We start from the raw sequence: 23935 nt of genomic DNA, 5'->3' as shown, positions 1-23935 counted from the left end.
TCCTCCATTTCTCGTTTCCCAGCAGCAGCAGACACGCAGGTTAGACTCCCTGCAGCTTTGCACACGGCCCTGAGCCAGCCCTTCCCTCCGGGGTCTCCTGCAGGAGGAGGTCGCCTTCCTGTCCCTGGGAGCCTGGGTCGGGGGACAGGGCGGGGGGCTGTCCATCTCCGGGCCTGGCTGGGTCACGGCTCTGGGCAGGTCTCACTGAGGTCCTTAGGGCCTCCCCGGGGAGCGCAGAGGCCGGCAGCGGAGGGCGCACCCTGCAGCCGGGGCCCGCCCCCTCTCCTGTCCATCAAACAGCAGGGCGGAGCCGGGCCTGTCCGTCAAGGGCCCCGGCCACCTGGGCTCCCCGAGGGTCTCAGGACGCGGCACGAGGAAGGCCTTTGGCTCCCAGCTGGAGGTCGGGACTCCTCCCTGGGCGTCCTCCTTCCCTCCCTAGCCTCGCTCCCTGCAGCCCTGGTGACCACGGTCCACTCCCCGCTGCCCCTGCAGCCGCTGGGCCTCCTGCCTCTGCGTGAGGTCCGGTGGCCTCTGTCCCGCTGGCGCCCGGCTCGCTGCGTGTCCACCCCGAGGTCCACTGGCGGTCTGCGGTGTCCCTCGGGGGACACGGAGCCCGTGAGATCGCGCGCTGCATTTCCAAAGAGCTCCGCGCAGGACGTGGGGGGACCAATGCCCACCCATCCCCCTGATGTGGTCAGGCCCACCCGAGTCCTGGAGGGGAAACCCCAGGGCGTCCCCGTGCATGCGACCAAATATGAATGTGTCCACCCAAAGCTCTTCTTAAAAAAAAAAAAAAAATCGAGGGACAGGGACATGGTCCAGGTGTCCTGGGATCCCATAGGGGTCATTGCTCCCTTTGAACATTAAAAGTCGTGTCCTGTCTAACTCATTAGAACGAATTTTTTCAAAAAAAGAAAAGAAAACAGGTAAAAATGTGCCACGTGGAACCTTGAAAATACCCCAAACCAGGTCAAGTTAATAAAAAAAAAAAATCATTTGAATATTCGCTGGCCTTGGTGGTGCCCACGTGGGAGCCCAGCGGCTTGGGAGGCTGAGGCAGGAGGATGGCAAGTTGGAGGCCAGCCTCTGCCACTTGGAGAGGCCCTGAGCAACGTAAGAGACCTTGTCCCTAAATTAAAAAAAAAATAAAATAAGGGCTGGGGACGTGGCTGAGTCACTACGTACCCCGCGGATCAATCCCAGATGCCCCCCCCAAAAAAATTAATATTGATGGAATCATCTAATGTCAATCAAAAGCCGTTTAAATATCGAAGATGCAAATATGGAGCACCAGCTGTGTGCACGACACATTGCAACTGGGCAGGAACATCCGTCACCGTCCCCTCCCATGAGAATCTAACATGTGTTTCTTGAAAATGAAACAAAAATCTCTGTGAAAAATGAGATTCAGCGAGTAGCGGGAAAAATATAATTGGCCGGGACCCCGTGGCTGACCTGGTCACCTTGGCCACCTCTTGCGGGGACGAGCGTCTGCAAAACGTGTCCCTCTTTAATACACGGTGACGTTATTCGGGGCCCTTGGTGCCCGCCCCCGTCAGGACTTCCTGGAAAGCGAGGGACACGCATCCGGCCGTCTTGACCAGTCACACACGCAGCGGACACTTGAGCACTGGGCAGCGGGTTGTGCGGGGAACTGGACACCAAGTCCCCTCCTCCCGGCTGGGGACGGCCAGCGAGCCAAGGGGGACCCAGGTTGCTGGAAAGTTCCGTCGTCGACCCCAGAAGGAGAAAATCCAAGGGTAACTGACCACAGGGCACCGGGGACTGCCCAGCTGACCACTGCGCACCCCGGAGGACCTCAGGGGACAGCGCCCTGGATCCGCCCTGGGCTAGGGCAGGGTCACACCCAGTTTGCCACCTGCCTGTCCATCTGGCTCCCAGGTCTTTGTCCCCAAGGAGACCCTGGGCGTGGCCAGGGAGCAGGGACCTGACCGTGATGGACTGTCCATTCCAGATGTCCCTCCACCATGGCGCTCAGGGAAGAGAGCTCCGTGCAGCCCCAGGGCCTGGCCATGAGACTGTCTCTCAGCTGAGTGACCTCAGGGGGCTGCTGTGTGTCACGGTCCCTGGCTCAGGGGACACCGAGCCTCCTGTGACGCCGGCCCTCGGTGGCCACGCTCTCTGCCGTGGGCCTCCCCTGTGCCCAGGAGACTCAGGGGACACTGGGAGTCTGGGGGCGGCTTCTCCTGTCCACCACGGGGCGTCCACTCCTGACCACGTCCTGGCCCTGAAGCCACCCCTGTCCCTGAGAACAGGAAGCGAGGGACACTTAGGACCGAGGTGGTCATCAGCTGATGGCAAAGCCCCGTCCAGCCCTCGCCTGTCACTTGAAGATGACCAAGGAGGTGACCAGGAGGGGCCAAGTCCCTTCTGACATCGTCCCTTGGTCCATGATCAACTGAGGACAAGAAGCCACTGCCCTGTGTCCCCAGGGCTCAGCAGGGACCTAAGGCAGTGGCCCCCGGGCTGCAGGAGGAGCTGTCACCTGGCGCCTGGCCGTGCCCCTGAGCCCACGGTGCCTGTGGGTGTTCCCAGGGTGACAGTGACAACCAGTGACCGCGCCTGCCCCATCCTGAAATGAGGAACCCAGAGGGGGGGACGGGAGGGACCCAGCCAGAAACGGGAAGCCCTGGGCCCAGGACGTGAGTCGGCGGGTGACGACGTCGGGGGCTCACAGGCTGCAGAGGGAGGTGGCACTTCAAGATGGCGGGCTGAGGCTGGAGCCCGGGACCCACAAGTAAGGATGGAGGCCGGGAGGCAGGGAGGCCGGGAGGCAGGGAGGCAGGGAGGCCGGGAGGCAGGGAGGCCGGGAGGCAGGGAGGCCGGGAGGCCGGGATCCCAGGGTGGCGGGGCGAGGAGGTCCCTTGGCTCCGTGGACTTGCCAACTGCCAAGTCCCCTCTGTGCACTTTGTGGCTCTGGCTGAGGGTCAGCGTGGAGCTGAGGGTGGGCGATGGGGACGGCTGGTGAAGGGACGGGGACGGCCGGGGGTGACCGGGAGGAGTGCCACCGGCGCCTGGGCTCTGCACTCTGAGGTCCGCCTCAGATGAGGAGATGGACCGGGTGGCACTGGGAGGAGTCATCTGGGGACACCGGCGTGTCTGTCCAGTAAGTCGCCCAAGGCCAGCCTCAGCTGGTCACCTGCAGACCCCGGGAGCCCAGGTCCCAGGGCCCGTGCTGGGTCTTGTCATGTGCTGTGATCCAGGGACCCCATCTGCTCTTGAGCCAGGGCCAGAAGGAGGGACAGTGGGGTGACAGCTGTTGGCACGGGCTTCCTTCTCTGTCCCGCTGGGCTGGACGGGACAGTTGGCGGGCAGCAGGTGCCCCAGTGGGCAGAGGTGCACGCAGGAATGTCCCGATGAAAGGACATGGCCCCGGGTCATGAGAAGCTCTTGCGGCGGCAGCTGAGACGGTTTCGTGGAACCCGATGCCGTCCCCAGAGACTGAGGTCCCCGGGATGTAACCGGGGGTCCTGCCGCCCGTCCACCCCGAATCACCTGCATCCTATATTCCAGGACAGGGACCAAAGGGGACACACCATGCCCAGCCCACAGCCAGAGTGGCCGCCGGAGGCCGAACATCCTCCGATTGCAGTCCTTCAAGGTCCCACCCAGAAAATCCCCAGAGACAGGGGGAAAGTGGTTTCGGGGTCTCCAGGGCCCGGGAGGGGACCAGGGCGTTAAAGAACAATCGGGGCACAAACGGGACCCGCGAAATAAGGCCACGCAGCCGCCCAGGCGAGGACGGCCCCCCGAACGGATAGGGTGCAGGGTCGCGGGGTCTTCAAGGTCAAGTTCCAGCCGGTTCCTGGTCTTTCTCCGTCTGGACTCGGCGGCGTCATAGAGGAAGGGGAAGCTCCGTGAAAGGGAAGCAGAATGGGGAACCCTGCGGCCGGTGACAAAGTTCCGCCATGTGTCAACGGCTTCTGAGAAGGTGCCCGGCTCCCGGCACCTGCTTAGGCTCCAACCCTGGGGCGATGGCCTCCCCTGCCGCCCAGCCAGGGGGGCGGGGTGCTGGCCGGTCGCCTGCGTCCAGGAGATGGGTTAAGAGAAAAAGGAGCAGAAGGTCTGCCGATGTGTCACCCCAGGTGTCCCTGGGACACCCTGGAGGGAAAGCAGCCCGTGTCCAGAGGGACAGAGCCCGGCCATCGACCACCGGCTTCTCTGGGAAGAAGGAGGCCTCCTTAGGAGGCTGGGACAGGGATCTCGCTGAGCTCTGCCTGGGGACCTCACTCAGTCCTTGTCCTGGACGGTGTCCCCAGCTGGGGTGGACACGGCCACCTCCAGAGACGGGTGAATCTGCCAAGGTCCAGGGAGAAGGGGCCTCAGAGTGTGGAGCAGGACGCTGAGCCTCTCCCTTCGTGGAGGACGGGTCGAGAGGGAGGGCGTCCCGGGGACAGGTGACCTGCGGGTGTGAGGGGTGGCGGGATGGACGGGCTGGACGCTGGGCAGGTCCCCGGTGAGTGTCCAGCGGGTGAGGACGGGCGGGCCTGGACACTGAGGGTCAGCTTGGCTGCAGGGAGAAGCTGCGTGGACACCGGGGTCAGCAGGGGGAGGGGCAGCGGAGGGACAGAGCTCTCCAAGGGCGTCCAGCAGCTGCACCCTGAGCCAGGCCCGCCTCTGGCCGCCCGGTCCACCTTGCAGTCTGCCCACGAGCCGCCCTGCCACCGGCTGCTCTCCCTCCGCCGTGAGCGTGTGTGCGGCTGACAGTCCCGTCCCCGGGGTCACCCACTTGTTCCCCTTTTCTCTTTCAGTTACTCTTTTCTATATGATGAAACTCAAAAAAAAAAAAAAAAATGAGAGGGTCACGGGCGTCGGCCGGGGTGTGGGTGCAGGGCTGGGCGCGGACGCTGGGTCAGGCTGGACAGCGGCTCCTGCTGACCCCGGGGGCCCCTCTGCATGGAGGGGCAGGGCTGACGCTTTCCCGTGGTTCGTACCCCGGGTGCTGAGCCACCGGGCCTCGTCCCCAGCCCCTTTTATGTCTTCATTTATTTAAATTTTGAGACAGGGTCTTGCTGAGTGGCTGAGGCTGGCCTCCAATTTGCAATCCTCCTGCCTCAGCCTCCTGAGTCCCCGGGATGACAGGTGCGCCTCACCGTGCCCAGTCGGCACCCGTAGTTTTTATTTAATATTTTATTTGAAAACTGAGTGATTTTATACGTTTTCTCTCTGAAAAATGGGCCGAGTCCTCTCTCTGGATTATTCTGTGAAATAAAATCATATTTTTTTGGTACCAGGGATGGACCTCCTGGACCCTGGACCCCTGAGCCCCGTCCCCAGCCCTATTTTGCATTTGATTTAGGGACAGGGTCTCCCTGAGCTGCTTAGGGCCTCCCTTTGGCTGAGGCTGGCTTTGAACCCTCGATCCTCCGGCCTCGGCCTCCCAGTTTGGATCCCGTAGGATTTCTTTCACTTTGTCTTGTGCGAAGGGGAAAAATCCTTTAAAACCTGAAAAAGTCTAAAGAAAAGCCGGGGTCCTCGGGGCTCCCAGGTCCGCCTGGATGTGGAGCTTCGGGCCAGACCAGGGCGGCGGAGGGATACCAAGGGGGCAGGAGCCCCACCCGGTGAGCTCGGCCTGACCTTTGCTATTTCTGCTTCCTGGAAAGAGGATGCTGAGGAAAGGAGAAGCCACCCACCCGGGAGGGACACAGAGTACTGTCCCCAGAGACCTCCACGTCCCGACCCCACGTGGGCAGGGGATGATGCTCCCACACACCGTCGGCGATCAGCCGTGACCTGAGTTTTCGCTCTTTCTGTTACTGTGACAAACAACCCGAGGAAAATCAACTTAGCACTAAAAAAACAACAAAAAAATCAAAGTGCAGCACGTTCGTCACCCTGCGGCTTTGTCTCCCCAGTGCTCTGCGCTCCCTCGGGCAGCCCCGAGAGCCTGCTGCTGGCCGTCTACGTCCTTGTCCTCTCCGCGTTGCCGGGACAGTCCTCCCTCGTGACCCAGGAGCTGACGGGTGAGTGCGGGGACGTGACTGTCCCTTTTCCTTGGGCTCCCGTTTAGGTGTCTGGGGATGCAGCTTCATCTGTCCCCTACCTGCCTTGGTGACCTGGTGACCCCTAGCCGCAGCCCAGTCGCGGGTGCTACAGGGTTTGGAAAGATGGACCGGGAGGACGTCCCCACCTCTGGCCAGTAGGTGGGGCTGGTGGCCTTCGGATCCCCCGCCCGGACCCGGCTGCAAAAGGAGGGGTCAGCGACCCGCGGGGTGGACACCTACCCCTTGGGGACACTTTATCATGAGGCCGGGTCCCCACTTCCGCACCAGAGTGGCTTTTGCAGAACCCGAGGGTGAGGGGGGTCTGTCCAGCTGCGCCTGCGCAACAGGACACACATCCAGGCAGGGTCAAGGAACAGGAGGCCACCGAGCCCTGCCTCAGGGGACGTCAGAGGGTCCTTCCCAGGGGTGACCTGCGTGTCCCAGCCGGTCACTGAGCCGCTGTCCTGCGCTGGCTTCCTTCTGGGGACTTCTCCTGACCTCTGGGGGAGGGCAGGGAGGTCCAGGGCGCGGGGACGCCTGAGGACACGGCAGTGTCCAGGCCTGGGGGACCAGCCCTGGCCGTGGTCACCTGGCAGGCGCAGAGTGTGTGCGCGGGGGCGGGGGGACGTGGGGCAAGGTCACTCTGACTTGTGGGCATCCCCTGCAGATGCGCCATCGCCGTCGCCCACCCCCGGCCTGGACCTGGAGTTTGACCCGCGGACGATGACGCTCCGTTGGAGCTGCCAGGAAAACGCCACCCGCGCCACGTGCCGCCTGAGTCACAGGGAAATGGGGGACATTAAAGTTAATGTGAGGAGGCCACCAGGGGCTCGCGTGGGAGCCTCAATGGGCCCCTGGCTCGGGTGGGCGGTGGTCAGGGCGCCCCCTGCAGGTGGGTAGTGGTTAGGGGACCCCTGCAGGTGGGTGGTGGTTAGGGGACCCCTGCAGGTGGGTAGTGGTCAGGACGCCCCCTGCAGGTGGGTGGTGGTCAGGGCGCCCCCTGCAGGTGGGTAGTGGTCAGGGCGCCCCCTGCAGGTTGGAGGTGGTCAGGGGGCCCCCTGCAGGTGGGTGGTGGTCAGGGGCGCCCCTGCAGGTGGGTGGTGGCTAGGGGCTCCCCCTGCAGGTGGGCGGTGGTTAGGGGACCTCTGCAGGTGGGAGGTGGTCAGGGGCTCCCCTGCAGGTGGGTGGTGGTTAGGAGCGCCCCCTGCAGGTGGGAGGTGGTCAGGGGCGCCCCTGCAGGTGGGTGGTGGTTAGGAGTGCCCCCTGCACGTTGGAGGTGGTCAGGGGCGCCCCCTGCAGGTGGGAGGTGGTCAGGGGCGCCCCCTGCAGGTGGGTGGTGGTCAGGAGTGCCCCCTGCACGTTGGAGGTGGTCAGGAGTGCCCCCTGCACGTTGGAGGTGGTCAGGAGTGCCCCCTGCACGTTGGAGGTGGTCAGGGGCGCCCCCTGCAGGTGGGTGGTGGTTACGAGTGCCCCCTGCAGGTGGGTAGTGGTCAGGGCACCCCCTGTAGGTGGGAGGTGGTCAGGGCGCCCCCTGCAGGTGGGTGGTGGTTAGGGGACCCCTGCACGTTGGAGGTGGTCAGGGGCGCCCCCTGCAGGTGGGTAGTGGTCAGGGCGCCCCCTGCAGGTGGGTGGTGGTCACGGGCGTCTCCTGCAGGTGGGTGGAGGTTAGCGGTGCCCCCTGCAGGTGGGAGGTGGTCACGGGTGTCCCCTGCAGGTGGGTAGTGGTCAGGGGGACCCCTGCAGGTGGGAGGTGGTCAGGGGCTCCCCTGCAGGTGGGTAGTGGTCAGGGGCGCCCCTGCAGGTGGGTGGTGGCTAGGGGCTCCCCCTGCAGGTGGGTGGTGGTTAGGGGACCCCTGCAGGTGGGAGGTGGTTAGCGGAGCCCCCTGCAGGTGGGTAGTGGTTAGGGCGCCCCCTGCAGGTGGGAGGTGGTCAGGGGCGCCCCTGCAGGTGGGTTGTGGTTAGGGGACCCCTGCAGGTGGGTGGTGGTCAGGGGCGCCCCCTGCAGGTGGGTGGTGGTCAGGGGCACCCCTGCAGGTGGGTGGTGGTTAGCTGCGCCCCCTGCAGGTGGGTGGTGGTTAGGGGCCCCCTGCAGGTGGGTGGTGGTCACGGGTGTCTCCTGCAGGTGGGTGGTGATTAGGGGGCCCCCTGCAGGTGGGTGGTGGTTAGGGGACCCCTGCAGGTGGGTGGTGGTCAGGGGCGCCCCCTGCAGGTGGGAGATGGTCAGGGGCATCCCCTGCAGGTGGGCGGTGTTTAGGGGCGCCCCCTGCAGCCCAGAACCCCGGCTTCTTGGTGGACCTAATCCTGAGCAAGGAACCGAGGGGTGGGCTTTGAGGGAAGACCCAGCGGACCTCCTGTCCGGGTTCCCCAGGAGGAGGCAGAGGGGCGTCCCGGGTGCAGGGAGGGGCGGGCCCCAGGGAGGCCCCACGACAGGGGACTTCAGTTGCCACCTTCGGTTAGGCGGAGGCCGAGTCCTGCCAGTGCACCTTTACCAGGGTCGCCCTGCACGGAGGCGCCACGCTGAAGGTCAGCACCACCGTGGACGGGGCCCCGGTGCAGGAGGAGCTGCCCTTCAGCAACCCAGGTGGGCAGACCGCGTGGGGACCCCCCTGTCCCCCATGCCGCCACCCTGGAGAGAAAATGACGCCGAGCCCCTCTTCCCAGGTGCACAGGGCACCGCCGCCCGGAACTTCTCGTGCGCCATCTACAACGCAGCCTTCATGAACTGCACCTGGGCCCCGGGCCCTGCGGCCCCCAGCGACGTCCAGTATTCTCTGTACATGCGACAGTTGAAGTAAGCACCGATGTCGTCTGCGGGATCGTGGCGGGACGCCAGGACGGCAGGGAAAAAAAATGCCAATTTCTTTTTTCTTTCTTTCTTTTCTTTCTTGAGAGCTAACAGTGAAAGTAATGAAACCGAATGTCCCCATTACATACCAGACTCGGGGACCCACAGGGGCTGCCACCTGCGAGACATCTCCAAGTTGAAGTACAGAACTTTCTTCCTGGTGAACGGGACCAGCCGGGGGACGGAGATCCAGTTCTTTGATTTGATTCTGTCGACAAGGGAGATGGGTGAGGGCAGAGCCTGGGGTCGGTCTGGCTGTGGGGTGGGTTAGAAATCTAGAGAAATATGGAGGCAAAGTTGTCACCAGATTGGGGTCCCTTCCTCTGCCAGAAGGAGGCCTCCACGAAGCCCTTGGGGCTCTTGAGTTGATGTCCCCAGAAAGGAACTGAGGCTACTTGGATCCAGGATAGGGAGGGAGAAATTGTTCTCACGTTCATCCTTGAGGGTCATCCAAGCCTGACTTTTTTTTCCCCCCCCAGATTTTGTATTGGTGAATTAGAGTGGCACCTGTAGGTGGGATTAACTGCTACATATTCATACATGCACATGACACAATGACAAAATTTGGCCAATGTCCCTCCGCGGCACTTGCTCGACCCACTCCTCCCCCCACTGTGGACGTCCCTTTGATTTTTAAGGAGATTCCTTCTTTCGAACCTAATTGGGAAATGTCCGTCACCTTCACATGCTTCCTGTTCATATCTGAAAAATAGGCTCAGATGCCACCAAAGGCCACCATATGCCTCCTTCTCTAACCATGGGGGAGACTGGACACCTTCCCACAGATGGCAAGTGGTCATCTGTCTACCTTAAACCTCACCCTGACCCTCACTCCAATCCTAACCTAACTTTACGCCCGAACCCCAACCCTGACCCTGACCCTGACTCCCGCAGCCACCTTACTGGCCCCTCGGGATGAGCTCGGAGCCCCTGGGGGTCCTCAGGACCATCCCCCAGAGCTCCAGGTGTTGACCATCGGTGGTGGGCAGGCGGCGCTCGGCCTCCCCTCCCTGGCGGGGAGGTGACAGGGGCGCAGCTCACTCAGGTACCGAGGTGCCCGACTGTCCCCACAGAGCAGATCAGTCCCCCGGACAACATCAGCGTCCAGTGCAACACGTCTCACTGCGTCCTCCAGTGGAACCAGCCCAGGACCAAGACCTACCTGACCTACCTGGACTTCCAGTATCAGCTGGGCATCCGGACACAGGTCAGCGCCCACGGGATATGACGTGGGCGGGGACCCCCGAGTCCACCCAGATACGAGGAGGACAGTCAGCCTCTGTGAAAGCCCTTGAAAGTGTCCAACCGTCCACCTTCCTCTGTCCTAGAACACCGAAAGAGCCCGCGGTGACAATTCAGTGGTGAGTTGGACGTCTGCTGTCGTCGGCCAACTGGACCCTTTCTAAGAGCCAGCGTCCCCAGCGGTGGCCAGGATGGGTGGGATTCTGTGCCCAGATGTGTGCCGAGAGCCCTCGAGTCCCCCGAGGGGACAGCACTCCCTGTAGCTCCCTCCAAAACACCTGGAAAGGTAGATCCCTCAAGTCCTTCTGTTCCGCATTTTCCAATCCTCAGCACCACTGTGACCCCAGAGTCCTCTTCGGTGGTACCGACGTCCACTGTGGACCTGTCTGCCTCTGGGCTAGCTCCTTTGAGTCACTTCCCTGTCCATATTTAGAGGAAGGGAATCCATCCAGCTGTCCTTATTTGGGGGGGGACCAATAATGGGTTGAATCTGCCCAAGGGGGACCCACAGATTCTGAGCGCTTTATTTCTCAATATGCTCCTCACGTGGGGGCGCCGTGGTCTGGAATCCAGAGCGGAGTCCCCCCTCCTTCTGCCGTGTCCACGTCTGATGGACCGAGTGCGCTTGGAACCCCCCTTCTTTCCACGAGGCCGACGGCCCCAGCTCTAACTCTGTGCCCTCTCCAAAGATCAACGTCTCTGGGGAAGTGCACAACGTGTGCCACCTGCCCAGCCCGGAGCCCAGAGGCCCTCACAGCCTGAGGATCAGAGCCGCGGACTCCCGCGGGGGACCCTGGGGTCACTGGAGCCGCCCCGTGGAGTTCGGTGAGCCCCGGGGGGCAGGGCGCTGCGTGCACGGGAGACCCCCGGGTGACCTCTGCCTGCTCCTAGGAGGTCCCTGGACCTGGCACAGACTCAGGGTGTCCACTCACAGCTCCCTCCGCGACCCAAGAGGGGACTACGTAAGCCCCTCCGGCAGCCCAAGCCCTGCACCCGCCAGGATGCATCCGCGGGTCCCCCTCGGGGAAGTCACTCAGTCACCGCTGCGGGTCCCCAGGCAGGGGGAAGGGTCTTGGGACTGGAGGAGCGAATGGGTGGCATGTGCGAGGCCGTGGGTTCCAGGTCCAGGGCTGCGACATAAAACAGAAAAACAATCAGCTGGACGCAGCGGCCCACGCCGGGCATCCCAGTGGCTCGGGAGGCTGAGGCTGGAGGATCGCGAGTCGGAGGCCAGCCTCTGTAACTGAGTGAGGCCCTGAGCAACCTGGCAAGACCCTGTCCCTAAATCAAACCGACAGACAGGGAGGGGACAGGGCTCAGGGCTCGGGATAAGGGGCCCGGGGCTCAAGTGCTGGTTAGGAAAAAAAGATGTGACCACCCGCCTCCAGATATTGTCAGATATTAAAACATGTCACAGGGACGGTCGGTACCGCACTCGCCCCCCGTGGGTCCCAGCCAGAGCATAAATAGTAATAATCACGACTACTGATAATAATAATCAATAGTGATAATAATAATTATATTACATGAATCATAATCAATAATAATGATTATTATATTATACGAATTATAATCAACGATGATCAATAATTATCATATGAATAATCAACGATAATAATGTTATCATATTATATGAATCATAATGAACTATAGTGATTAATGATTATTATATGAATTATCAACAATGGTTAATAATAATTATTATTATATGAATGATAATCAACAATGATCAATAAGTATTATTATATGAATGATATTCAGCAACAATAACTAATGATAATTATTATACTATATGAATAATCAACAAAAATAGTAAAAGTCATTGTATTGTATGAATAATCAACAGTAATTAATAATAATTTTTATTATATTATATGCATAATAATCAATGAGAATTAATAATAATCATTATGCTATATGAGTAATCAAAAATAATTAATAATAATAATTATATGAATAATCAACAATAATGATCAATAACTATTCTATTATGTGAATAATAATCCATAATAATTAATAATTATCATTATATTATAGAAATGACAATTAACAAAAATGATTAATAATAATCATGATTATATGAATGATGATCAACAATAATAATTAATAACAATTATTATATGAATAATAATCAACAATAATAATTATTAGTATATGAATAGTAATCAACAATGATTATTATTATTAGTATATGAATATAATCAACTATAATAATTAATGATAATGATGATTATTATATGAATAATGATCAACAATAATAACAATCATATTATATGAATAACCAACAATATTAATAATAATCATTATGTTACATGAATAATAATCAACAATAATAATCAATAAAACTATTCTATTATATGAATAATAATAATTAATAATCATCATTATACTACATGAATAATAATCAACAACAATAATAAATAATAATTACTATATGAATAATCAACAACAACGATTAATAATAATTATCACATGAATGATCAACAATAATCATTAATAATTATCATATATGAATAATAATCAATAGTACTAATTAGTAGTAATGATATCATATGAATAATGATCGACAGTACTAATTAGTAATTATCATATATGAATAATCATCAGTGCTAATTAATAATAATTACATCACATGAATAATCATCAGCAGCACTAATTAGTAATCATCATGTCATATGAATAATGGTCAGCAGCACTAGTCGTGGTCGTCGTCCCCCTACGTGGACATACACTAACGAGGACACACTATCGACTCACCTTGTGCACAAGGGTCCACTTACCCACCTGCTCGCGTCCCGGTCACCCCGCTGGACGGTCCCCCTGGTGGCCGGGCTCGGGGAGGAAGGTCCCGCTCCGCAGACCCCAGGCCACCTGGAGACAGGTGGGGACCTCTGTCCTGGGTCCCCTCCCGCCCTGGGTGACCAGCCAGGCCCGAGGGCGCCTCTGGGCACCGCCGTGACGGACAGCCGGCCGTGTCCCCGCAGGCTCCCGGGGACAGGAGGGCGGCCTCCTGCACGTCTACCTGCTGGTGGTCCTGGGGACCCTCGTCTGCGCCCTGGTCCTCGGCTTCCTGCTCAACAGGTAACCGCTGAGGGGCAGGGGACCCGGGAGGGCAGGGATGGCTCAGAGCTGGCCTGTCCTCGGAGGGGACAGAGCCTGGTGCCAGGGAGTCTCGTGCCTGGACGTGGGGGACCAGAGGAGGACAGGGCGCTGGAAACCATGTGACCAGAGAACGGGCACAGACGGGCGCTGCTGAGGGGCTCAAGGCTGGGCAGGGGACCCCGCGGTAGGGGCCCTGGGCCTGGACAGGGGACCCCGCAGACGCGCTCTGCTGCTGATGGGCAGCTTGGGCTCCGCCTCCTTCTTCAGGTCTCCGATTGGGGGCCTCCTGCACCCCAGACCTCCGGAGGTCAGGCCCCTCCCCGCAGTCGGGTCCACCCGGGGTGGACATGGTCAGCTGGGGGAGGGTGGCGGATGAGGTTTCAGGACCCACCTGGGTCTCAGGCGCTTCCCAGACGCCCCTGAAGGAAGCAGAAAGGAACAGAGGCACGAGTGGTGGGATGCAGGCATGGTGCGCTCCAGGCGCCCGGGCTGGTGGCCCGTCACTCCAGTCTCTGCCTCCGTCTCCGCGTGGCTTCTCCTCGGGTCTGTGTGACACTGTGTACTTCTGGGTCCCCAATGGTCCTGATTTCCTCCACTCTGTCCCCCTGTGGTTCCTGCTCTGGAGAGGTGGACCGAGGAGCCAGCAACAGGCGTCCTGATGGCCCGTGGGGAAAGCCGTGTGTCCCCGTCACCTCTCCCCCTTCCTCTCTGTGTCCCCAGGTCCCACGGGCTGCGCAGACTCTTCCCCCCGATCCCTCAGGTCAAAGACAAAGTGACCCCAAACGATCAAGTGGACCACCAGGTGCCTGCGAGGGGCAGAGGGTCCCCCTGGGAGGGAACGCAGGGGGACAGGTAGCCCGGGACGCTCTGTCCCCTCCCAGGGGGCCACGGGGATGGCATGGAGGTGGCTGGAATTCTGGGTCGGGGAAATGGAAGCAGGAGAGGAAGGCAGGGACAGAGACACAGAGGGACAGGGAGGGGGACACTCTCCAGCCCACCTCTGATCCAAGCCGATTGTGGCCCCGGGGCCTTTGCACGTGACTTTGGTTCACTGGATTCCCCCATTCGTACGCTCGTCCCTCGGTGACCCTCATGTGTCCACCACGAGGTCCTACTGAAGCATCCCAGAGCCTCACCAGAGGACAAAGTGTCCCTCCCCGGGGGCTCGTGGACATCGGACGCTGACCGCCCTCCTTCTTTACCTCAGATGGACTGGGCACACGTGGCCACAGGAGCCGGCAAAGACGACCTCGAAGACGTCCTGACGGTGCAAGAAGTGAACTGAGCCGCAGGTGGGCACCGGGGGACCCGTCCACCCCCCGAGATGTCCGCAAGTTCTCCCTCCCGTCCTCCGTCGCCCGCGTACTGACCCTCGCTCGAGAAGTTTTCTATTTTTTTTACTTTTTTGGAAGAAAAAGATATTTTTCTGATATTTTGCAAAGATGTCCTACGAGTCCATCACTGGGTCCCCTCGGGACGCTATCGGCGTCCCCCGGGAGCACCTGACCCCTCCTTCAAGTCCCCAGGAGAGGGACCTCGCTGCGGGTGGCCCTGGGGCTGGGGGTTCCACCTCTGCAGGTGGACCGGGTGGCCAGAGGCTGGCCTGGTCAGGGTGCAGCTGCTGGACGCCCTTGGACTCGGGCGCCGGGTGCTCTGTCCCTCCCTCCTCCGTCCACATCACCCTGCTCCGCTGCCCCTCCCCCTGCTGACCCCGGTGTCCAGCTCCTGTCCAGCTCACGGGCGGCTTCTCCCTCCCAGACACCCTGGGGCTGGTCATCTGGGCTCAGGATTGTCCTTCTCGACATTGACCCTGGGGACATGGGGTGCTCATCCCTCGTCAAAGCCCTTGGTCACCCGTAGGTCCCCCCTTCAGCTGACCACCTGGACCCTGGAGCTGGGGCGCTCCTCTGGGGGCTTCTGCCCTGGGGGAGACCCCTTTGCTGTCCACGTGGTCATCTGCATGCACCGGGGGGACCTCCCAGCTCCCCAGGAGCCACCACCCGGGTCCCCTCCCTCAGCAGACCCTCCCTGCAGCCCAGCTGACCCTCGGCGTCCAGGCCCGCCCGTCCTCACCCCCTGGACACTCACCGGGGACCTGCCCAGTGCCCAGCCCATCCATCTCGCCACCCCTCACACCCGCAGGTCACCTGTCCCCCCAGTGACCTGTCCCCGGGACACAGAGGGGACACACCTAGATGGATTCCCCCAAGACCTGCTGGTGCCGATGAGTGACTCGGGCTCCCTGGGACCTGGGCTCCCGGGGTCTGCAGGTGACCAGCTGAGGCTGGCCTTGGGCGACTTACTGGACAGACACGCCGGTGTCCCCAGATGACACCTCCCAGAGCCACCCGGTCCATCTCCTCATCTGAGGCGGACCTCAGAGTGCAGAGCCCAGGCGCCGGTGGCACTCCTCCCGGTCACTCCTGGCCGTCCCCGTCCCTTCACCTGCCGTCCCCATCGCCCATCAGGGCCAGGACGTGGTCAGGAGTGGACGCCCCGTGGTGGACAGGAGAAGCCGCCCCCAGACTCCCAGTGTCCCCCGAGTCTCCTGGGCACAGGGGAGGCCCATGGCAGAGAGCGTGGCCACCGAGGGCCAGCGTCACAGGAGGCCCGGTGTCCCCTGAGCCAGGGACCGTGACACACAGCAGCCCCCTGAGGTCACTCAGCTGAGAGACGGTCTCATGGCCAGGCCCTGGGGCTGCACGGAGGTCTCTTCCCTGAGCGCCATGGTGGAGGGACATCTGGAATGGACAGTCCATCACGGTCAGGTCCCTGCTCCCTGGCCACGCCCAGGGTCTCCTTGGGGACAAAGACCTGGGAGCCAGATGGACAGGCAGGTGACAAACTGGGTGTGACCCTGCCCTAGCCCAGGGCGGATCCAGGGCGCTGTCCCCTGAGGTCCTCCGGGGTGCGCAGTGGTCAGCTGGGCAGTCCCCGGTGCCCTGTGGTCAGTTACCCTTGGATTTTCTCCTTCTGGGGTCGACGACGGAACTTTCCAGCAACCTGGGTCCCCCTTGGCTCGCTGGCCGTCCCCAGCCGGGAGGAGGGGGCTTGGTGTCCAGTTCCCTGCACGACCCGCTGCCCAGTGCTCAAGTGTCCACTGAGAATCAGAGAATGAGGAGCCGAGAAAGAGGACAGGAGCCCAGGACGCTGGGCTGGGGACTGTCCACAGCCGCGGGGGCGTGGGCTGTGCATTTCTGTCCCACACCCCCAAGCCCTTGCTGGGCGCTGGCCCTTTAAGATTGCAATCAACCCCAGAGTGGCTGCCAGGTCCCAGGCACAGCTTCCAGAACCCAGCGCTGGCGGTGGGCTGGGGCGGGGGCTCCCGGGTCCCTTCCCGTCTCCAAAGCTGGGGTCCCTCTGGGTCTTGAGGGACACGGAATTCCCCCCCCCCCCATACATCAGGAATCCCCGTCCCTCCCCCCTGAGAACAGGGTCCTCTGCAGACGCCGGGTTCAGGGCGGGTTTGCACCAGCAGCCAGCGCGGGGGGAGGGTCACTCTCAGGCTCCTGGTGGCCCGGGTCCCCTCTGGAATCCCAGGAATCCCTTTCTTCTGCTAATCCCCTGACCCTGGGGGGAGGCCAGCTGCAGTCCCCACCCCCCAGCCTGGCCCGGGGCTGCCCATAGTCTGCAGGACCCTCCCCCTGCAGGGCAGCCCTTGGGGGAGGGCACAGGGGTCGGGTGATTGGCATCTCCAAGGTCGGCTTCTCAGCGCAGGGAGGGGCCTGGGGCAGGGGGAGGGCAGCAGATTCCTGATTGACAGGCGCCAACCTGCCTCTGCAAGGGATTATGGGAAGAAACTGGGAGGCCGCTGTGGCCCGCTGCGGACTGCGGGGTTCGGGCTCTGGGGGTGGGGGCCTCTCCCAGGCCCTTCCCCTGGGGCCCTGGAAGGAAGTTCTGGAAGCACCAGGGATTCTGACCCAAAAGGCTGCATTTTGCACAAAACCTGGGATCTGCCCAAGAGGGTTTTTTTTTTTTTAAATCTCGTCCCTCTCCTGCCCCCTGCTGGCCGAGGCTGGTGTCTGCAGGAGGCCGTCCAGGAAGCCAAGGTCATTCTTCTTCTGCAAATTGACTAGTGTCCTCGGGACTGCTGTCCCCAGGGCCTACGGACTAGGGGCTCAGAGCCTTAGGGATCTGTCCTCTGCCAGCCCTGGGGGGCACAGGCTGGACCAGGCTCCCCGGCTGAGCTCCCTGCACGGCCTCCAGGGAGGCTCCTCCTGCCTGTCCAGCTCCTGGGCTCCGGGTGGCCCTGGGCTGGTGGCCCCTCACTGCAGTCCCTGCCTCCGTCTCCACGGGGCTCCTCCTCTGGCTCTGTGTCCCCTCCTCTGTCTCTGGGGAGGACACGGCCATGGCACGAGGGCCCCCTGCCCCAGGAGGAGCCCATCTCAGGACCCTGCACTGACCACCTCTGCAGAGACCCTGTCCCCACACCAGGTCCCACTCACAGGTGCTGGGGTCCAGCTGTGGACAGGGCCATCCTCTCCGTGGGCCCCTGAAGCCCCCCAGGTCTGTTTTCTGGGACCCGCTGCGCGTCTGGACGCGTTCTGGACGCTAGGGGTCAGCAGCGGGCTCCGCAAGTGCCGCTCAGCCTCCGGCGCGGAGGCTGGTGATTGACGGGTGTGTGTGGGGGGGCGCTCGGGGAAACCTCGCAGAAGCACTTGGCCTTGTCACACCAGGGCCACCTCCTCCGGGCGGGCTCCCCCACCTCGTGCACGGCGACGAGCTGCTGATCCGGGATTTGGAGACCCGGGAAGCCTCCACCTCGCGGTGCAAAAATCTCCCTGTGGGAACCGAGGGGGCACTTAGCACCTCCCGGAGCCCGGGGTGGGGTGGGGGGCACCCAGCCTGTTCCTGTCACACGGTCACAATCAAACCCAGGAGAGAAAGTGTGTTTACACTGCGGTTTCCGGTCTCCCAACTGCACCCAGAGCCCAAGGGGCTGGGCGAGCCTCCGTTAAGGCCCCAGAGTACAGCAAACTCGGCCTCCAAGGGGGGGAGCCCAAAAAGGCTGCCAGGGCTCCGCCCTATGCCACTCAACCTGCCCCCACCTGCTGGTCCCTGCAGGGGGCTCTGAAACGGGTGGACAAAAACAACTGGGTTTTTGTCACTTTTCTTTTTCTGCTCGTTGCAAAAACGAGTTCAGTGACCACTTTTCTTTAAAAAAAATTTTTTATTTTAATTCAAGCAAAAGTCCTCCCTGCCTCCTTCTCTGTGGCTGTAGGGGAAACTCCCTTGGGCCTCAAGGGGTGTTGGCTTCCTATTCCTGGAAAAATCTAGAAATCTCGCCCAGAGCCCGCGGGCCCCACCGACCTACCGTTGCAGAAGTTTCCGGAAAGTCAGCGCAGCCTCTGAGAGGCCCAGCTCTGGGGTTGGGGACCTCCCTGGAGAAATGGAGGCTTTGGAAAAGGCCCACAGCTGAGGCCGGGGGCGGGTCCCTCTGCCTCCCTTCCCCGTTCTGTTCCGTCCTGGTCTTTCTTTTGGGCTTCCCCAGGGCCCTGGGGCCACCACCTCTGGACACCTACAGGTGGCCTTTGGCATGAGTCACTTGGGGGCTTCCCAACCCCCTGCCCTTTTGTAAAACGCTGCTTGGGATCAGAGAGGGCCGCTCTGGCCGCTCAGGGTGCACAGCAGGAAAAGCATCTGGGACCTTCCCCCGCCCCAGGTCCCTCCTGAGAGGCTGCCTGGATTTCTGGGGACCCAGTCACCCCGAGTCCCCTCCAGTCACCCCCCAACCATGCCCCCGGGTCCTTGGGAGCACCAGACCCCCAGGCTGGAACCTGAAAGGGCAGGGGGTCACCTCTGGGTCCCCCGGGGTCAGGGAAGCCCGGCTCTGGCTAATAAAGGGCAGCAGGGACCAAGGTGACCCAGAGTGGCCATGGCCATGGGGACTGCAGAGTCTGATGTCACCCTGCTGTCCGTCAAAAGTCAGGAGGGGGACGGGGCTCTCTGGAGACTTCCGTGGGACCCCAATAAAACTGGAGGGCAGGAGGGGCACGCTGTCCCTGTCCTCTCTGAGAGGACCCTCTGTCCCTTGAGAGTGTCCCCTTCCCATTTTCCACCCCCTTCAATACGCTCCATGGGCCAGCAGACGCCACCATTCTGTCCTTCTTCATGGCTGAGTCATACTCCGTTGTGTATCCACACCGCATTTCCGCTCATGGGCCAATGGGCGCACTGAAGGGACACCCCAGTGGTCGGGTCACCTGGCTGTCGCTGACCTGCGTGCACCATCTTTGGAAAGTCTGCCCCCAGCCCAGGTGTCCGTCAGACGGATGGATGACGCAAACCGGGTATCTACGCAGCACGGAGTACTACTCACCCAGGAAGAAGGATCCCATGGTGGCTTTTGCAGGACCTTGGATGAACTTGGGGACCCTCTTGCTGAGGGAACCCCGTCCACTTCCCCAAAGTCTGTCACATCCGACGGCTCGCCTCCCGCTGGCCACCGGCCCCCAGAGGGAAGTGGCCAGGAGGGGAGGAGGTGGGCCTGGCGGAGACTCCTGGCCGCCCTGCAGAGGGCTGTTCTGGAAGCTCCACAGACGTGGGGACTCCCTTCTGTGCCATTTAAATGTCGTTGGGGACATTTCCAGATGGCCCCCTCCCGTCCACTCGTACCCTTTGGACCCTCCCCTAAAACACAAGCCCCTTCATGTTTCAGGGGAAGAAAAAGAGACCTTCGAAAACTTTATGGTGATTCGGGTGAGTCCTGTGACCAGAACCGACGGGGGGACCTTCTCTGTCCTTCCCTGGGGGTTGAGTCTGGGGGTGCGCAGCGCGGACCCCCACCCGCTGCCCCTTTTGTCTTTTAATTTGAGACGGGGCCGCGCTGAGTGGCTGGGGGCATGGCTAGGTCCCTGAGGCTGGCCTCACTTGCCAGCCTCCGGCCTCAGCCTCCGGAGCCCTGCACCCTGCACACCTGGCCACGGTCACCTACCCTGAGGGGCAGGAGGAGGAAGAGGAGCCACCGGGACAGGACAGAGCCACCTGTCCTCCCTGCTCTGAGCCTGGGCTCACGGCAGAGACAGGGGACACAGGTGGCCTGGGACTCTGACTGGGTCCAGATGTCCCCCAGGGGTCTCGAGCAGGTCCCCAGGAAGCAGGGTGCTCTGCATGCATGTCACATCGGCTCAGGTGCCAACCCGGCCGGGAGAGGGACAGGGGTTATGCAATGTCCCCGAGCAGCAGCTGCAGATGGACCCGATACCAAACCACCGGCTGCAGGGGACATGGCATCCTGCTGAGGTGGCAGATTCACAGCCAGACAGCTCTGAGTCACAGATAAGGAGTCGGATGATGGTGACACACGTGGGGTTTGACATTTAGGGCCCAGTGGGGGGGGACAGAAATCTGCACCAAGGGGCTTCAGGAACCTTCTGTCTGTCCCTCCCCATGGCCACCTGTCACCAACCTCCCTCCAGGTGTGTGTGGACCTTCTAGAACCTTCTGTCTGTCCCTCCCCATGGCCACCTGTCACCCCCACCCTCCAGGTGTGTGTGGACCTTCTAGAACATTCTGTCTGTCCCTCCCCATGGCCACCTGTCACCTCCCACCCTCCAGGTGTGTGTGTGGACCTTCTAGAACATTCTGTGTGTCCCTCCCCATGGCCACCTGTCACCAGTCACCCTCCAGGTGTGTGTGGACCTTCTAGAACATTCTGTCTGTCCCTCCCCATGGCCACCTGTCACCAACATCCCTCCAGGTGTGTGTGGACCTTCTAGAACATTCTGTCTGTCCCTCATCATGGCCACCTGTCACCCCCCACCCTCCAGGTGTGTGTGGACCTTCTAGAACCTTCTGTCTGTCCCTCCCCATGGCCACCTGTCACCCCCACCCTCCAGGTGTGTGTGGACCTTCTAGAACATTCTCTGTCCCTCCCCATGGCCACCTGTCACCTCCCACCCTCCAGGTGTGTGTGTGGACCTTCTAGAACATTCTGTGTGTCCCTCCCCATGGCCACCTGTCACCTCCCACCCTCCAGGTGTGTGTGGACCTTCTAGAACATTCTGTGTGTCCCTCCCCATGGCCACCTGTCACCAGTCACCCTCCAGGTGTGTGTGGACCTTCTAGAACATTCTGTCTGTCCCTCCCCATGGCCACCTGTCACCAACCTCCCTCCAGGTGTGTGTGGACCTTCTAGAACATTCTGTCTGTCCCTCCCCATGGCCACCTGTCACCAGTCACCCTCCAGGTGTGTGTGTGGACCTTCTAGAACATTCTGTGTGTCCCTCCCCATGGCCACCTGTCACCCCCCACCCTCCAGGTGTGTGTGGACCTTCTAGAACATTCTGTCTGTCCCTCCCCATGGCCACCTGTCACCCCCCACCCTCCAGGTGTGTGTGTGGACCTTCTAGAACATTCTGTGTGTCCCTCCCCATGGCCACCTGTCACCAGTCACCCTCCAGGTGTGTGTGGACCTTCTAGAACATTCTGTCTGTCCCTCCCCATGGCCACCTGTCACCTCCCACCCTCCAGGTGTGTGTGGACCTTCTAGAACATTCTGTGTGTCCCTCCCCATGGCCACCTGTCACCCCCCACCCTCCAGGTGTGTGTGGACCTTCTAGAACATTCTGTGTGTCCCTCCCCATGGCCACCTGTCACCCCCCACTCTCCAGGTGTGTGTGTACCTTCTAGAACCTTCTGTCTGTCCCTCCCCATGGCCACCTGTCACCAGTCACCCTCCAGGTGTGTGTGGACCTTCTAGAACATTCTGTCTGTCCCTCCCCATGGCCACCTGTCACCAGTCACCCTCCAGGTGTGTGTGGACCTTCTAGAACATTCTGTCTGTCCCTCCCCATGGCCACCTGTCACCAACCTCCCTCCAGGTGTGTGTGGACCTTCTAGAACATTCTGTCTGTCCCTCCCCATGGCCACCTGTCACCAGCCACCCTCCAGGTGTGTGTGGACCTTCTAGAACATTCTGTGTGTCCCTCATCATGGCCACCTGTCACCTCCCACCCTCCAGGTGTGTGTGGACCTTCTAGAACATTCTGTCTGTCCCTCCCCATGGCCACCTGTCACCAGCCACCCTCCAGGTGTGTGTGTGGACCTTCTAGAACATTCTGTCTGTCCCTCCCCATGGCCACCTGTCACCTCCCACCCTCCAGGTGTGTGTGGACCTTCTAGAACATTCTGTCTGTCCCTCCCCATGGCCACCTGTCACCCCCCACCCTCCAGGTGTGTGTGGACCTTCTAGAACATTCTGTCTGTCCCTCCCCATGGCCACCTGTCACCAGTCACCCTCCAGGTGTGTGTGGACCTTCTAGAACATTCTGTCTGTCCCTCCCCATGGCCACCTGTCACCAACCTCCCTCCAGGTGTGTGTGGACCTTCTAGAACATTCTGTCTGTCCCTCATCATGGCCACCTGTCACCCCCCACCCTCCAGGTGTGTGTGGACCTTCTAGAACATTCTGTCTGTCCCTCCCCATGGCCACCTGTCACCTCCCACCCTCCAGGTGTGTGTGGACCTTCTAGAACCTTCTGTCTGTCCCTCCCCATGGCCACCTGTCACCCCCACCCTCCAGGTGTGTGTGGACCTTCTAGAACATTCTGTCTGTCCCTCCCCATGGCCACCTGTCACCTCCCACCCTCCAGGTGTGTGTGTGGACCTTCTAGAACATTCTGTGTGTCCCTCCCCATGGCCACCTGTCACCAGTCACCCTCCAGGTGTGTGTGGACCTTCTAGAACATTCTGTCTGTCCCTCCCCATGGCCACCTGTCACCAACCTCCCTCCAGGTGTGTGTGGACCTTCTAGAACATTCTGTCTGTCCCTCCCCATGGCCACCTGTCACCAGTCACCCTCCAGGTGTGTGTGGACCTTCTAGAACATTCTGTGTGTCCCTCCCCATGGCCACCTGTCACCAGTCACCCTCCAGGTGTGTGTGGACCTTCTAGAACATTCTGTGTGTCCCTCCCCATGGCCACCTGTCACCCCCCACCCTCCAGGTGTGTGTGGACCTTCTAGAACATTCTGTCTGTCCCTCCCCATGGCCACCTGTCACCCCCCACCCTCCAGGTGTGTGTGTGGACCTTCTAGAACATTCTGTGTGTCCCTCCCCATGGCCACCTGTCACCAGTCACCCTCCAGGTGTGTGTGGACCTTCTAGAACATTCTGTCTGTCCCTCCCCATGGCCACCTGTCACCTCCCACCCTCCAGGTGTGTGTGGACCTTCTAGAACATTCTGTGTGTCCCTCCCCATGGCCACCTGTCACCCCCCACCCTCCAGGTGTGTGTGTACCTTCTAGAACATTCTGTGTGTCCCTCCCCATGGCCACCTGTCACCCCCCACTATCCAGGTGTGTGTGGACCTTCTAGAACCTTCTGTCTGTCCCTCCCCATGGCCACCTGTCACCAGTCACCCTCCAGGTGTGTGTGGACCTTCTAGAACATTCTGTCTGTCCCTCCCCATGGCCACCTGTCACCAGTCACCCTCCAGGTGTGTGTGGACCTTCTAGAACATTCTGTCTGTCCCTCCCCATGGCCACCTGTCACCAACCTCCCTCCAGGTGTGTGTGTGGACCTTCTAGAACATTCTGTCTGTCCCTCCCCATGGCCACCTGTCACCAGCCACCCTCCAGGTGTGTGTGGACCTTCTAGAACATTCTGTGTGTCCCTCATCATGGCCACCTGTCACCTCCCACCCTCCAGGTGTGTGTGGACCTTCTAGAACATTCTGTCTGTCCCTCCCCATGGCCACCTGTCACCAGCCACCCTCCAGGTGTGTGTGTGGACCTTCTAGA

General features: G+C 60.5%; 1 protein-coding gene across 4 annotated transcripts; it reads left to right on the top strand.

Annotated features, from left to right (window-relative positions):
• Positions 1 to 2651: 2651 nt before the first annotated feature.
• Positions 2652 to 14635, top strand: Csf2ra (colony stimulating factor 2 receptor subunit alpha). Of its 4 annotated transcripts, XM_071605994.1 has the most exons (10): positions 2652 to 2758; positions 5877 to 5984; positions 6673 to 6815; positions 8463 to 8586; positions 8667 to 8796; positions 8896 to 9077; positions 9924 to 10057; positions 10179 to 10211; positions 10782 to 10917; positions 12783 to 13068. In XM_071605994.1, coding segments are annotated over exons 1-10 (1260 nt in total). In that variant the 5' UTR covers positions 2652 to 2757; the 3' UTR covers positions 13052 to 13068. The 4 variants fall into 4 exon arrangements, with proteins under 4 accessions (XP_071462095.1, XP_071462093.1, XP_071462094.1 ...); XM_071605992.1 differs by lacking the exons at positions 2652 to 2758; positions 5877 to 5984; positions 6673 to 6815; positions 12783 to 13068 and adding exons at positions 13077 to 13173; positions 13915 to 13996; positions 14402 to 14635; XM_071605993.1 differs by lacking the exons at positions 2652 to 2758; positions 5877 to 5984; positions 6673 to 6815; positions 12783 to 13068 and adding exons at positions 13077 to 13173; positions 14402 to 14635.
• Positions 14636 to 23935: the final 9300 nt, after the last annotated feature.

This window comes from Marmota flaviventris, chromosome X (assembly GCF_047511675.1).
Source record: "Marmota flaviventris isolate mMarFla1 chromosome X, mMarFla1.hap1, whole genome shotgun sequence".
Lineage (NCBI taxonomy): Eukaryota > Metazoa > Chordata > Mammalia > Rodentia > Sciuridae > Marmota > Marmota flaviventris.
This window is presented reverse-complemented; position numbering and strand designations above follow the sequence as displayed.

Excerpts from the sequence above, each read along its gene's own strand:
- Csf2ra (XM_071605994.1), top strand. Across the intron at positions 6,816-8,462 it reads TGGGGGACATTAAAGTTAAT|GCGGAGGCCGAGTCCTGCCA; the intron begins GTGAGGAGGCCA and ends ACCTTCGGTTAG. Across the intron at positions 8,797-8,895 it reads CTGTACATGCGACAGTTGAA|AGCTAACAGTGAAAGTAATG; the intron begins GTAAGCACCGAT and ends TTCTTTCTTGAG.